This window comes from Diplotaxodon limnothrissa, linkage group LG15, assembly GCF_057381915.1.
Source record: "Diplotaxodon limnothrissa isolate DT_005_m linkage group LG15, D_limnothrissa_male_GT1.1, whole genome shotgun sequence".
Lineage (NCBI taxonomy): Eukaryota > Metazoa > Chordata > Actinopteri > Cichliformes > Cichlidae > Diplotaxodon > Diplotaxodon limnothrissa.
Window position 1 is genome coordinate 30,016,530 of NC_140610.1, and position 14,714 is coordinate 30,031,243.

The 14,714-nt window shown below is 39.7% G+C and overlaps 1 protein-coding gene across 1 annotated transcript in view; it reads left to right on the plus strand.

Annotated features, from left to right (window-relative positions):
- cd2ap (CD2-associated protein) overlaps window positions 1–14,714 on the plus strand; it is a 111,453-nt gene that overhangs the window by 80,319 nt on the left and 16,420 nt on the right. The window contains exon 14 of the mRNA XM_085372761.1: window positions 5,411–5,511. Within this exon, the coding sequence (XP_085228887.1) occupies window positions 5,411–5,511 (101 nt within the window). The remainder of the gene's footprint in view (window positions 1–5,410; window positions 5,512–14,714) is intronic.

Sequence of the window (14,714 nt, forward strand, 5' to 3'; positions counted from 1 at the left end):
TTTTAAATTTGGAAACTGTAGTCCTCCCCTATCATATGGTAAATACAAGAGGGAGAGTCTGAGTCTTGGCTTCCTATTGTTCCAGATGAAATTAGAAAGAAGTTTGCTGGTCTTGGAAAAAAAAGAAGGAGGAGGGGCCAGCAGAATTGACTGAAAGATATATAGGAATTTAGGTAATATAGTCATCTTTACTATGTTTATTCTTCCCAGTAAAGAAAGAGGCAATGATATTAATCTAGTGATCTCATCCGACAACCCTTCCACCAAGGGCTCATAATTGGCTGAACTAAGATTGCTTATCGTTGGGGTTACTCTGATGCCTAAATATTTAAATCCCTCTGCGGCATTCACAAATGGGTGGGATACAACTGGTTTCAACCTCTCGTTCATATTTAAAAACATAATGGATGATTTTTCTTCGTTCACTTTGAACCCAGAGAAACTGCTAAATTGATCAAATAGCTTCAGGAGAGATGGTATTGATTCTGCAAGGTGTGATAGAAACACAACAGTATCGTCAGCGTACATTTCAATTTTGTGTAGCATCTCCCCAATTTTAATACCATGGATCAAGGGATGTGATCTAATTGCTATCGCTAAAGGTTCCATGGCTAGTACAAAAAGCACAGGTGAAATCGGAGACCCTTGCCTGGTGCCTCGAGATGGCTCAAAAGGACTAGAGATGAGATTATTGGTAGATACCATTGCAACCGAATCAGCAAGTAAAATTTCAATCCATCGGCAGAAGTGATCACCAAATCCAAAAAGCTTAAGCACCTCAATTAGACAGGGCCATTCAACTCGATCGAACGCCTTCTCCGCGTCGAGTGATAGTATTGCAGTATCAGGTGACTCTTCACATTCGTGGATTATATTGAGAACTCTCCTCACGTTGTGGAACCCCTGGCGATTTTGAACGAAACCATTTTGATCTCCGTGTATAATGACTGGAAGAGCCCTCTCCAGCCTCATAGCCAGAGCTTTAGCTATGATTTTGGAGTCAGAATTTAACAGCGATATGGGTCTGTAAGAACCGCTTTCGGCTGGCGCTTTGCTCGGTTTTAGAATGAGAGTGATCAGGGCACTACGAAATGTAGCAGGGAGGCGACCTGTTTCATAGGATTCCAAATAAACATCTAATAATGGGGGAATTAATTTTGCTTTAAATAGCTTGTAAATATCTATCGGAAGCCCATCAGGACCCGAAGCCTTACCACCTCTCATGTTCGTAATTGCATCAGAAACGTCATTGAAATTTATTTCTCTCTCCAATTCATTTTTCATATCCTCAGAAATACAGGGAAAGATCAATCTATCCAAGAAAGCATTTTGGCTTACCAGGTCCAGTGGGCTGTCAGATTTATATAGGGTTTTAAGTTTCTTTATCTGCCAAGCTTAGTAGTCTACCCAGCTTTTCACCCTGATCATAAAACGTCTGTTTCAATCTTATTAAACCATCTTCAGCTTTAAGCATAGACAGCTCCTCGTATTTAAGCTTTAAGGTTAATCTATTCGGGAGTGGGATTTAAATACTGCTGAATAGCATGAGAATCCCCTTTTATTGGGGTTTTGAATTCTCCATGGATCAGAGATTCAGATCTTTCAAATATTGTTGTATTTTTTTTCTTGTTTGAGAGTGTGAAGTGTCTATCCCTGATGAGCGGTCAAGCTTCGGGTCTAGAGTACAATTTAAGTCACCTGCCAATATTATCCTACCAGGAAGGGTAGCTATCAATAGTAATAAATTCTCAAAAAATAAAGGGTTATCATCATTAGGGCCATAAACATTAACTAAATTGAAATTCTCTTTCAAGAGAGTTCCTTGAACCACCAAAAATCTGCCAGCTTTATCATAAATAGTGTTATTTACTTGGAAAGGCACTGAATTATGAATTAACACCATAACCCCTCTCGCGTGCGAAGGGCAACAGGATGCTAGCACTTTGCCTGGCCATCTCCTACGTACTTTCACCAGATCCTCTCTGAGTAAATGGGTCTCTTGGATAAACGCTATTGATGACTCAAGTTGTTTAAGCCTGGTAATAACCTGTTTTAGTTTAACCACTTTTACCATTCCTCTCACATTCCAAGAAGTAAATTTAAAAGTCTTATATGAAGTCATCTATTCTTATTAATACAACAGATTGTGCAACATAGTATCTTCATTTGGTTGTTGGTAAACCTTTCAGTATCTCTAACTGTTGTGCTGGGAGTAAACCAGTAAAAAGCAACACGTTGTGAAAAATACAAAAACACAAAGAAATAACACAAAATCTGCCATAAATGAACCCCCTTAGCTGTCAACCTGAACCGGACAGCCCCTCGCCCTACCCCGCCCTCCCCCTGACCTTGGGGTGCAGTTAAGTGCACACGCTGATCCAATGTAAACAAGGGAGCAGCTAGACCAAACCGAGCTGACATGGTCAAACAAAACCAAACCACCTGGACAATTGCGTCTCCTGACGAAAATGTATATCCTAGATCCTTAGATTTATTTTGTGCTTTCTTAGCCGGCATAATGTCGCGGATATACGATAATAACTCGTTACAAGCAATAGTTATCACTGTTGACGCAGTTAAAGGACAGTTTTCAGGAACTTACTAAAATATCGCCAGGAGCTCACAAAAATATGTGTACCTAGTTCAGCGCCATAACCACGCCCCCCAAGAGGAACAATTTCATGTATAGTGTATACAGTGGCTTGCAAAAGTATTCGGCCCCTACATTTTGTCACATTACCACCACAAACATGAATCAATTTTATTGGAATTCCACGTGAAAGACCAATACAAAGTGGTGTACACTTGAGAAGTGGAACGAAAATCATACATGATTCCAAACATTTTCTACAAATAAATAACTGCAAAGTGGGGTGTGCGTAATTATTCAGCCCCCTTTGGTCTGAGTGCAGTCAGTTGCCCATAGACATTGCCTGATGAGTGCTAATGACTAAATAGAGTGCACCTGTGTGTAATCTAATGTCAGTACAAATATAGCTGCTCTGTGACGGCCTCAAAGGTTGTCTAAGAGAATATTGGGTGGCTGTGGCTCAGGTGGTAGAGCAGATCAGCTACTGATCGAAAGGTTAGTGGTTCGATTTTAGGCTTCACCAGTCTGCATGTCAAGTGTCCTTGGGCAAGATACTAACCCCAAATTGCCCTTCGATGCGTTCATCGGAGTGTGAATGTGTGTGAATGTAGATTAGGTTTGCACTTGCGTTTAGAAGTGCTTGCATGAGTGGGTGTGAATGGGTGAATGAGGCATGTTGTATAGAGCGCTTTGAGTACTCCGGGAGAGTAGAGAACCGCTATATAAGAATCAGTCTGTTACCAATCCGTAGTCCGTAACAACACACCAGACAGGTCAGAGATAAAATTATTGAGAAATTTAAAGCAGGTTTAGGCTACAAAAAGATTTCCCAAGCCTTGAACATCCCACGGAGCACTGTTTAAGTCATCATTCAGAAATGGAAGTGTTTCTGTATGGCACAACTGTAAACCTACCAAGACAAGGCCGTCCACCTAAACTCACAGGCCGAACTAGGAGAGCGCTGATCAGAAATGCAGCCAAGAGGCCCATGGTGACTCTGGACGAGCTGCAGAGATTTACAGCTCAGGTGGGGGAATCTGTCCATAGGACAACTATTAGTCGTGCACTGCACAAAGTTGGCCTTTATGGAAGAGTGGCAAGAAGAAAGCCATTGTTAACAGAAAACCATAAGAAGTCCCGTTTGCAGTTTTCCACAAGCCATGTGGGGGACACAGCAAACATGTGGAAGAAGGTGCTCTGGTCAGATGAGACCAAAATAAGGTTCACCTTCCAGCAGGACAATGACCCTAAACTTAAAGCCAGGGCAACAATGGAATGGTTTAAAACAAAACATATCCATGTGTTAGAATGGCCCAGTCAAAGTCCAGATCTAAATCCAATCGAGAATCTGTGGCAAGATCTGAAAACTGCTGTTCACAAACGCTGACCATCTAATCTGACTTAGCTGGAGCTGTTTTGCAAAGAAGAATGGGCAAGGATTTCAGTCTCTAGATGTGCAAAGCTGGTAGAGACATACCCTAAAAGACTGGCAGCTGTAATTGCAGCAAAAGGTGGTTCTACAAAGTATTTACTCAGGGGGGCTGAATAATTATACACACCCCACTTTGCAGTCATTTATTTTTAAAAAATGTTTGGAATCATGTATGATTTTTGTTCAACTTCTCACGTGTACACCACTTTGTATTGGTCTTTCACGTGGAATTCCAATAAAATTGATTCATGTCTCTGTCAGTGCGCCCCAGGGTGGCTGTGGCTACAATGTAGCTTGCCATCACCAGTGTGTGAATGTGTGTGTGAATGGGTGGATGACTGGATATGTAAAGCGCTTTGGGGTCCTTAGGGACTAGTAAAGCGCTATATAAATACAGGCCATTTACCATGTTTGTGGCTGTAATGTGACAAAATGTGGAAAAGTTCAAGGGGGCCGAATACTTTTGCAAGTCACTGTATTATTGGCATTATTAAGGAGCTGGTGTTGAAAATTAAAAACTCTGGAAAAAATACACACCTTTGGGAAGTTTCATTCCATTTGCATTAACAGAACAAAAATGGTTGAAAAAACAAAAGTGAAGTGGCCACAAATGGCCAGGATAGAGCTACTACTTTTCATGGCTGTTTTGATATCGCTCTCTCTCTCTTAACTGATCAAATCTCGCTGTGGTAACAGCTTTAAACTCGGTATGACCCAGGTTGATAGAGGGTGCCCAGTCTGGATCGCATTCCAACATTTTGAAGGCTGGTTTTCCTACAAAACACAACAAACATTAGCCCGCAAAGGCACAGTAAACAAATTCAATTCAAATCAATATAAGACTTATTTGTAACCTACATCAACTATTATTATGTTATGATAAATTACTTAACCACAACAAAAGACTTACCTTTGTGGACATGCTTGGAGCAGACTAACATGTGAGCTGGAGTGTGCTGAAATATTTAGTCTTCGAATAGCTGCAATCCAGACCATCCATCGGCTCTTTGTTACTTCGGAAACATGGCTTGAACAGTTTCTCTTCCACGATGGAATCCAATAAAAACCGATCTGTTTACCCGTCAGCTTCCCGTGGCTGTCATGCGAAAGGCTATTGCATACAACAGCTTCTTGCCATTATTTGTGTTTCTTTTTATCGCTGTGTGACTGTTTTCTTGTGAAAGCCTGCATGCGCTAGTACCACTTGCCACTCGTACCTACAATCCTTTGCGGTTTTGATGTCACATTTTCAATCTGTATAAGACTTTTAGAAATCCGATGGGATGATGAGAACAATTAATTTTGTTATTCGTTTAATATAAAATGTAAAATATCAGCTAAATTGTCGCTGATATTGCTAAAGTGAAGTTTTTCTCTTTTAACCACAGGCACAATGGAGAGGTGCCATCCACACGACCAAAGTCTGACTCCGAGCCATTACCTCTCACCAAACCGGTGTCTGCAGACTCTGTGGAGAAGTCGGGTACAGGTATGTCCATACTACTACATGCATGTCAGATTGCTACGATCATAACCCCTGGTATCAAATTATTTCCACTGTAGCCACATTAAAAAAACATTAAAGTGTATCTATAGTTTTTTTTCCTACTTTAATTATTGTCGGTTGCTTATAAGAAGTCAATAAATGACTTCACCAGAAGATTTTTGCTTTGACAGTAAGTCTTTTTTGTGACCGTGGTAAATAACATTTCTGAACACAGATTTTTTTTTTTTTTTTTTAAACGTATGTTTATTTGTTTTTTCAACAGTATCAACACCAACATAAAATGAACGTATGGCAGTCATTAAAATAATAGTAATAATAATAACAACACTAATAATAATAATAATAATAATAATAGTAATAGTAATAACGATAATTGAAGTGTTAATCCTAAAAGGTTCCAAATAAATGCATAGTTAAATAAATTAAATTAAACCATACAAATAAATACAATTAAAAATAAATAAATAAATAAATCATAATATAGGTTACATAGTATATTCCCAACAGCAAGTCAGACATTATTCATTATCTAGTTGGCTTATTCACTCACCCCCCCCCCCCCCCCCCCCCCCACATCCCCACTCCTCAGTAGATCCAAAAATATCTTCCAGATGTTGTACAATTCAGAAGCCTTCTTTCTAACAATATAGTTCAGTTTCTCAAGAGCTAAACTCGGTGTTAAGTTATTTAACCAGTGGTTAAAAGAGGGGCAACCAACATTCTTCCAGCATAAGGCGATACAGCGTTTGGCCTGTAGCAAACAATATCGACCATTTTTCTTTCCTCACAAGACAGAGTACAGTCATCTGGATACAAGCCTAAAATGCATAACTTAGGGCAAAGCGGTACAGGAGAAGTTGTGATCTGAGAGATATATTTTAACACAGAGCTCCAAAATTTTTGGATCTCTTCACATTTCCACAGGCAGTGATATAGTGTACCCTGATGCCTATTACACTTATAGCATAGATCAATTATATTAGGATCAAATTTATTTAATTGTACAGGGGATATGTATGTTCGCATTATCCAATTAAATTGTATCTTTCTCAAACGAGTGTTAATGGTTTGAGTGTGTGTTTTTGAACATATTTTACCCCATTCAGTATATGAAATATCTTCATGTAAGTCACTAATCCACTCCCGTCTTTTACTATCAGAGTTATCCTTATGGTTTTCAACTAAAAGGCTATAAAACTGGGACACCAGTCTTTTACCAAAACAGTTTTTTGTAACATGAGTTTCTAGGATGGAGAGTGGGGGTTGGTGCACTGAATTGTTTAAGTGTGCCAGAATAAAACTTCTAAGTTGCAGATACTTAAAGTGTTTCTGCGGTAAATCAAACTTTGCCCATAATTCACTGAATGACATTAGAGAATATTCCTCATATACGTCCTGTAGTTTCGCAATGCCCTTGTTCAGCCAAGCTTTAAAGCCCATGTCATTCTTAGCCGGGGCAAAGAGTTCATTACCCCAAATTGGGGAGAAACAGGACAACCCAGGAGAGTCATTCAACATTTTTTGTACTTCATGCCAAACAACAACAGTGTTTTTTACAAAGGGATTAGTAGTAATTTTCTTTAAAGTTTTAAAGGGTGCTGAGTATAAATAGCTATTTACCCTTTGAGGACATTCTTTCAGTTGCTAACCAGGGAAGGGAAATATCGTTTGAAAACCAAAACATAGTGGTCCTCAGCTGAGCAGCCCAATAGTACCATTTTAAATTTGGAAACTGTAGTCCTCCCCTATCATATATGGTAAATACAAGAGGGAGAGTCTGAGTCTTGGCTTCCTATTGTTCCAGATGAAATTAGAAAGAAGCTTTCTGATCTTGGAAAAAAAAGAAGGAGGAGGGGCCAGCGGAATTGACTGAAAGATATATAGGAATTTAGGTAATATAGTCATCTTTACTATGTTTATTCTTCCCACTAAAGAAAGAGGCAATGATATTAATCTAGTGATCTCATCCGACAACCCTACCACCAGGGGCTCATAATTGGCTGAACTAAGATTGCTTATCGTTGGTGTTACTCTGATGCCTAAATATTTAAATCCCTCTGCGGCATTCACAAATGGGTGGGATACAACTGGTTTCAACCTCTCGTTCATATTTAAAAACATAATGGATGATTTTTCTTCGTTCACTTTGAACCCAGAGAAACTGCTAAATTGATCGAATAGCTTCAGGAGAGATGGTATTGATTCTGCAAGGTGTGATAGAAACACAACAGTATCGTCAGCGTACATTGCAATTTTGTGTAGCATCTCCCCGATTTTAATACCATGGATCGAGGGATGTGATCTAATTGCTATCGCTAAAGGTTCCATGGCTAGTACAAAAAGCACAGGTGAAATCGGAGACCCTTGCCTGGTGCCTCGAGATAGCTCAAAAGGACTAGAGATGAGATTATTGGTAGATACCATTGCAACCGAATCAGCAAGTAAAATTTCAATCCATCGGCGGAAGTGATCACCAAATCCAAAACGCTTAAGCACCTCAATTAGATAGGGCCATTCAACTCGATCGAACGCCTTCTCCGCGTCGAGTGATAGTATTGCAGTATCAGGTAACTCTTCACATTCGTGGATTATATTGAGAACTCTCCTCACATTGTGGAACCACTGGCGATTTTGAACGAAACCATTTTGATCTCCGTGTATAATGACTGGAAGAGCCCTCTCCAGCCTCATAGCCAAAGCCTTAGCTATGATTTTGGAGTCAGAATTTAACAGCGATATGGGTCTGTAAGAACCGCTTTCGGCTGGCGCTTTGCTCGGTTTTAGAATGAGAGTGATCAGGGCACTACGAAATGTAGCAGGGAGGCGACCTGTTTCATAGGATTCCAAATAAACATCTAATAATGGGGGAATTAATTTTGCTTTAAATAGCTTGTAAATATCTATCGGAAGCCCATCAGGACCCGAAGCCTTACCACCTCTCATGTTCGTAATTGCATCAGAAACGTCATTGAAATTTATTTCTCTCTCCAATTCATTTTTCACATCCTCAGAAATACAGGGAAAGATCAATCTATCCAAGAAAGCATTTTGGCTTACCAGGTCCAGTGGGCTGTCAGATTTATATAGGGTTTTATAATACGAGACAAAGGTGTTATTAATTTCTGTGGGATCTGTGGATAATTCCCCTTGATCGTTCCTAATTATATTAATGGCTCTGTCAGATTCAAGTTTCTTTATCTGCCAAGCTAGTAGTCTACCCGGCTTTTCACCCTGATCATAAAACGTCTGTTTCAATCTTATTAAACCATCTTCAGCTTTAAGCATAGACAGCTCCTCGTATTTAGCTTTAAGGGTCAATAACTCCTGTTTTTTCTGTGTTGAATCATCTATGTTAACTTCTCTCTCTAATTCTCTAATTTTATTGTCTAATTCGTTCATTGTCTGTTTGAATTTGTTAAATTTAGAACTGGTGAAACTTATCATTTGTCCACTAATATATGCCTTAAAAGCTTCCCACCTAACGGCTGCTGTTGTTTGAATTGTATTAATTGAGAAGTAGAGATCAATGTGTTCTCCTACAAATTTCATAAAGTCAGAATCATGTATCCATTTAGGGTGCAAGCGCCACTTGTTTGAGCGGCTATTCACTTGTTCTACCTCATAAAATAGTGATGTTGGGGCATGATCTGACAACACAATGCTGTCATATATACACTTAGTTATATTGGGTAGCAAAGATGAGGAAATTAAAAAATAATTATTCGGGAGTGGGATTTAAATACTGCTGAATAGCATGAGAATTCCCTTTTATTGGGGTTTTGAATTCTCCATGGATCAGAGGTTCAGATCTTTCAAATATTGTTGTATTTTTTTTCTTGTTTGAGAGTGTGAAGTGTCTATCCCTGATGAGCGGTCAAGCTTCGGGTCCAGAGTACAATTTAAGTCACCTGCCAATATTATCCTACCAGGAAGGGTAGCTATCAATAGTAATAAATTCTCAAAAAATAAAGGGTTATCATCATTAGGGCCATAAACATTAACTAAATTGAAATTCTCTTTCAAGAGAGTTCCTTGAACCACCAAAAATCTGCCAGCTTTATCATAAATAGTGTTATTTACTTGGAAAGGCACTGAATTATGAATTAACACCATAACCCCTCTCGCGTGCGAAGGGCAACAGGATGCTAGCACTTTGCCTGGCCATCTCCTACGTACTTTCACCAGATCCTCTCTGAGTAAATGGGTCTCTTGGATAAACGCTATTGATGACTCAAGTTGTTTAAGCCTGGTAATAACCTGTTTTAGTTTAACCACTTTTACCATTCCTCTCACATTCCAAGAAGTAAATTTAAAAGTCTTATATGAAGTCATCTATTCTTATTAATACAACAGATTGTGCAACATAGTATCTTCATTTGGTTGTTGGTAAACCTTTCAGTATCTCTAACTGTTGTGCTGGGAGTAAACCAGTAAAAAGCAACACGTTGTGAAAAATACAAAAACACAAAGAAATAACACAAAATCTGCCATAAATGAACCCCCTTAGCTGTCAACCTGAACCGGACAGCCCCTCGCCCTACCCCGCCCTCCCCCTGACCTTGGGGTGCAGTTAAGTGCACACGCTGATCCAATGTAAACAAGGGAGCAGCTAGACCAAACCGAGCTGACATGGTCAAACAAAACCAAACCACCTGGACAATTGCGTCTCCTGACGAAAATGTATATCCTACATGAACAAGTATGTATACAATGATCATTACAAACTTTCTTGTAGCATAACTCTCATCCCGGAGAGCCGACTGTATGTCGAACAACCAGTACTCCAAGACACAAATGAAAGCCCAATCAACGAGTGGGCGTGGCTAGTTATCTATAAGGGATAAATAAAATGCCCAATACAACTGAGGAGAACGAAGGAACGGTAAACCAAAGTAAATACAAAAAAGAAAAATACTCTCCCCAAAAAATTCAACAGTAAGGATGAGCGATATTGACCATTAAATCCAACAATTTCAAACTACAGCTGTTATGGGCAGATAGTGAAGGATTCGGCAGTCCCCATCAGATATTCTGCTAGTCCTCTGTATTCTGCAAACCTCGGATGAACTTTTCCGCATCTGCTGGGGTCTCAAAGACATGCGTATGTCCACCAGATGACACTCGTAGCTTCGCCGGGTAAATTAATCCGTAACGTACGTTCATCGCCCTGAGCTGCTGTTTCACCCGGTCGAAGCCTCTCCTCCGTCGGTGGAGATCTGTAGAAAGATCCGGGAAGAACATGACCTCTTGACCCCCGCAGATAACTTTCCCTTTGGCCATAGCCGCCCATATCACCCGAACCTTGTCTTGGAAGTTTAAAAACTTCATGATGAGGACTCTCGGTGAGGGTGGTCGGTTGGGTTGCGTCCGGCCGGGCAACCGGTGAGCTCTTTCGATGAGAGGTTGTCTCGGGAATGTTGCTGGTCCCAGCGCTTCGGGGAGCCACTTCTCTAGGAAAGCCACCGCGTCATGTCCTTCTATTTTCTCCGGCACATTAACTAGTCGTAGTTTGGAATGACGAGAGCGATTTTCGAGGTCCTCGAGTTTGTTCGTGAGGAGAGCCACTTGTTTAACTAGCGCATCTATCTTGCCTTTCTCTGAGTTAATGGCGTCCTCCACGCTGCTAATGCGCATCTCTGCCCCATCCATGCGCACCGAAAAGTCCTGCACATCTCTTTTAACATCTTGGATCGCTGACAGGACCACATCAAGTTTTGTGGAAAAGTCATTTCTGATTCCGTCGAGTATTTGAATAACATCCATGTTATGGGCCATTCCAGTACTCACGTCCAGGAGACTCCCAGGGCTAGCATCACCTGCAGAGTTAGCTTGACTGCTAGCATCAGAGACGTCGTCTTCCTCACTCAGAGAAGAGTGTGCCTTAGATTTATTTTGTGCTTTCTTAGCCGGCATAATGTCGCGGATACACGATAATAACTCGTTACAAGCAATAGTTATCACTGTTGACGCAGTTAAAGGACAGTTTTCAGGAACTTACTAAAATATCGCCAGGAGCTCACAAAAATACGTGTGCCTAGTTCAGCGCCATAACCACGCCCCTCTGAACACAGATTTTAAATTTTTGGTCAGAAAATCACGACTAATTCGTGAAGAGCACCAAAAAAGTGTCACCAAAATACCAACACCATTTATTAAACCAAAGAAAAATAATAATTTAATTTCAGTTCATTTCTGATTTGTTAGTATAGTGCAAAATTAATTAGCTTAAGCTTAAGCTTGTTAGTCTGTATAAGACTTGAATGCTAGGAGGCCAGTCATAAAGGTTTTCTGTTTTGCTTGCTTTTTCCAGGCTATATATTACCTTTATGAGCTATTTGCCAATATATTGGCCAACCCATAAAAATGTAAAAAAAGAAAAAAGATGAGACTGAAGAAACACCCTTCAGTCACATTCTCTGTGTTGATATTCCATAGTGAATCCGCCAGAGGACGCCTTGCAACAATCAGCTGATCTTAGCAATGTTGGGGAGAGCTTAAACAAGTAATCCACGACTTGCTGTGAGAACAAAATAAGCTTATTTTTAGACTGGGTTGTCCTAGCGTTTTAGTAAGAACTCATAAATACCTGTATATTTCTTGTGTCACATGGGTTAGACATTCACTTGGCAAGTGTTAAGGTTCAAAATTGAGGAAGGAGAGTACACACCACCCGTGGTCCAGAAGGTCTTTGGTCAAACAATGATTTTAATGAACACACGTGTGGGAAGACACTCTGTACGCAGACAGCCAGTAGTCCTCGACTCAATCAAAGCATGAACAGATATTTTATAGCATCAGGGTTTGTTTACTGACGCCCCTTCATGCGTCACCAGTACATTTTATACATAGATCAGATCAACACCAGAATGACTTTTCACCTAGAAAATCATCTTCTATTTTCATGGCTTGGTACTTTCCGTTCTCTCCTCTAAATAAATCTAACTAATGTGTGTGTATGTGTTGACCTCACATGCTCTTTGTGTCACCTCTTCACCTACTGTCTGTGTCTCGTCTGCTTTCGGTTTCAGTTCTGCAAAAGGCACACTCTGCAAACCTGCAACTTCCTATCAGCCTGCAACTTAGTCTTTCTGAAAGACACACACTGTTCAACCCCTGAATGCAATATAAACTCCAGATTATATTATTAATGCAATCGTAATAATGACAATTATTTAACAATAGCAGTAAAATAATTTCCCTTCTCCACACTCCCTCTCTTGACCTCTGGAACACCAGAGGTCACAATACATTGTGTCCTCACTCAGACCCTCTCTGGTGGTCTCGGACCTCGAGATCTCCAGGATCCTCGCCCCTCCTGTGGTCGCCGAGATCGATCTTCTGCAAAAGAAACAAAACACCTTTTCCTGCACCTCCCTAACTTATCCTATCTGGGACTCTTTAATCAAAAGCCTGATCCTAATTATCTTCTTAACTTATTGACTTATATTTATGTATACTCTTCAACGTTAATCATCCCTTTAAAACTCTTTAAGCCCTGCTTTCACGTCCGGTTGCTCGCTCTATTTTCCCTTATCTGATCATCAACATCCTGTGCACAAATTGTCGCTGCTGCAAGTTCCTCTACTCTAGAAATCAGTGAGTGTAAGAAAACAACCACTTTAATCAATTAAGTTTAAGCATATAAGCAATTACTCCTGTATACATTTCATCATAGCTAAATGCTGCCTTGAAACAGCTCCTATGTGTTAACTTCATTTTAACCTCACATTTCCTATGTTATAACCCGTTTTGGTATAGCCTTTTTATTTCATTTTGCTCCTTTTAATGTAACCATACCTTCTAATTCTAGTTTATCAGACTTAACCAAAATATATGCTTTCCTTCCTCTTTGGTCCTTCTTTAAGTTCAGTTAAAAGCTAAATGAATTTAAGGCCTTTTGCCTGGAATCAATACTGTCATGTGTGTTTCTTAACTCTGTGTCTGTAAGCGTGTGCAATCCTTCATGAACTCATATTATCCTCACAGTAGATTGGCTAATCATAGCGCTAGCCAAAGGCTCGTGACCCTCCAGAGACAAATTTGAGCCACAACTCCTTTAAAAGCACAAAATGCAATATGTATAAAAATCATTTCTCCGTACAAGCTCCCCCTTTATCCTAAAGATAAACCTATGTAATATCTGTATGTGTAAGCCTACATTATAACCACTACTTCTAGAAATCAAAAAGAAATCAAAGCTGTTCTACTCCTTCAACCCTCACTAATTTTCCCTCTAAGAGTTATTCACAGCTTTGAAAAACCGGCATTGTATCTAAACAGGATTCAGTTCTTTAATCCTTTAACCTTAACATAAAATAACAGTTTCAGTTTTACCATATCCACATGATCAAAAACCCCAAAAGTCCTAAAATGATCCTAAATTATTAAACAATTAAATTAATACACCCTAAACCCCCTTTATTTTGACACATGAAATGTGTCAAAATACTATACAAAACTAAAAATGCTCAGTTTTCCCCACTCATGTTCCAATGTATGTCATAAAATAAACTTAAAACAGAACAGTTATCAGTCATGTGTTTCTACAATTAATGGTAACTGAGTTACATCAAAAAATATTTCCCCTTTAGCATTTGGCATTCTCCCAACAATATACTATAATCCCATAATCTAACCCCAGTCAACAAAACAAAACAGAAATTTTCTCTGGTAAAAGCAAATTGTTTGTCCACATTAATTCATCCTCACTCACATTCAGTCACACATTCACTCACATGCAGTCACACCATGTATTTGCTGATAGTGGAGCTTCCCGCACGATCAGGGACTCCACCCTCAGCAAAATGAGCTCAGTCATTTTTTATTTTCCATAGGAAAATATTTCTTTATGCTTTTGGACTGGATTGACTCGCATAAAATCCTTTTCACAGGGACTTACGACCTTGATCAGTCCCCACAGGTAGCTTTCTCCTCAGCCAATTGTAATCTGGAAAGCCCCCCTTGTATTTGCTCTTCCCGATAATTTTCAGCGCCGTTATTCACTGTTGCAGGCCTGCTTAAAACAGAAATGAAAAAATAGAGCTGATTGTTAGCTCATAAAAACAAAACAAAATCACCTGACAGGTTTTCTTTAAGTGCACTGTTACAAAATAATGGGCCCCTCCCAGACATGTCCATGTTTCCTAAAACTCCCTCTATTAAAAACAAAAATAACAACAACAACC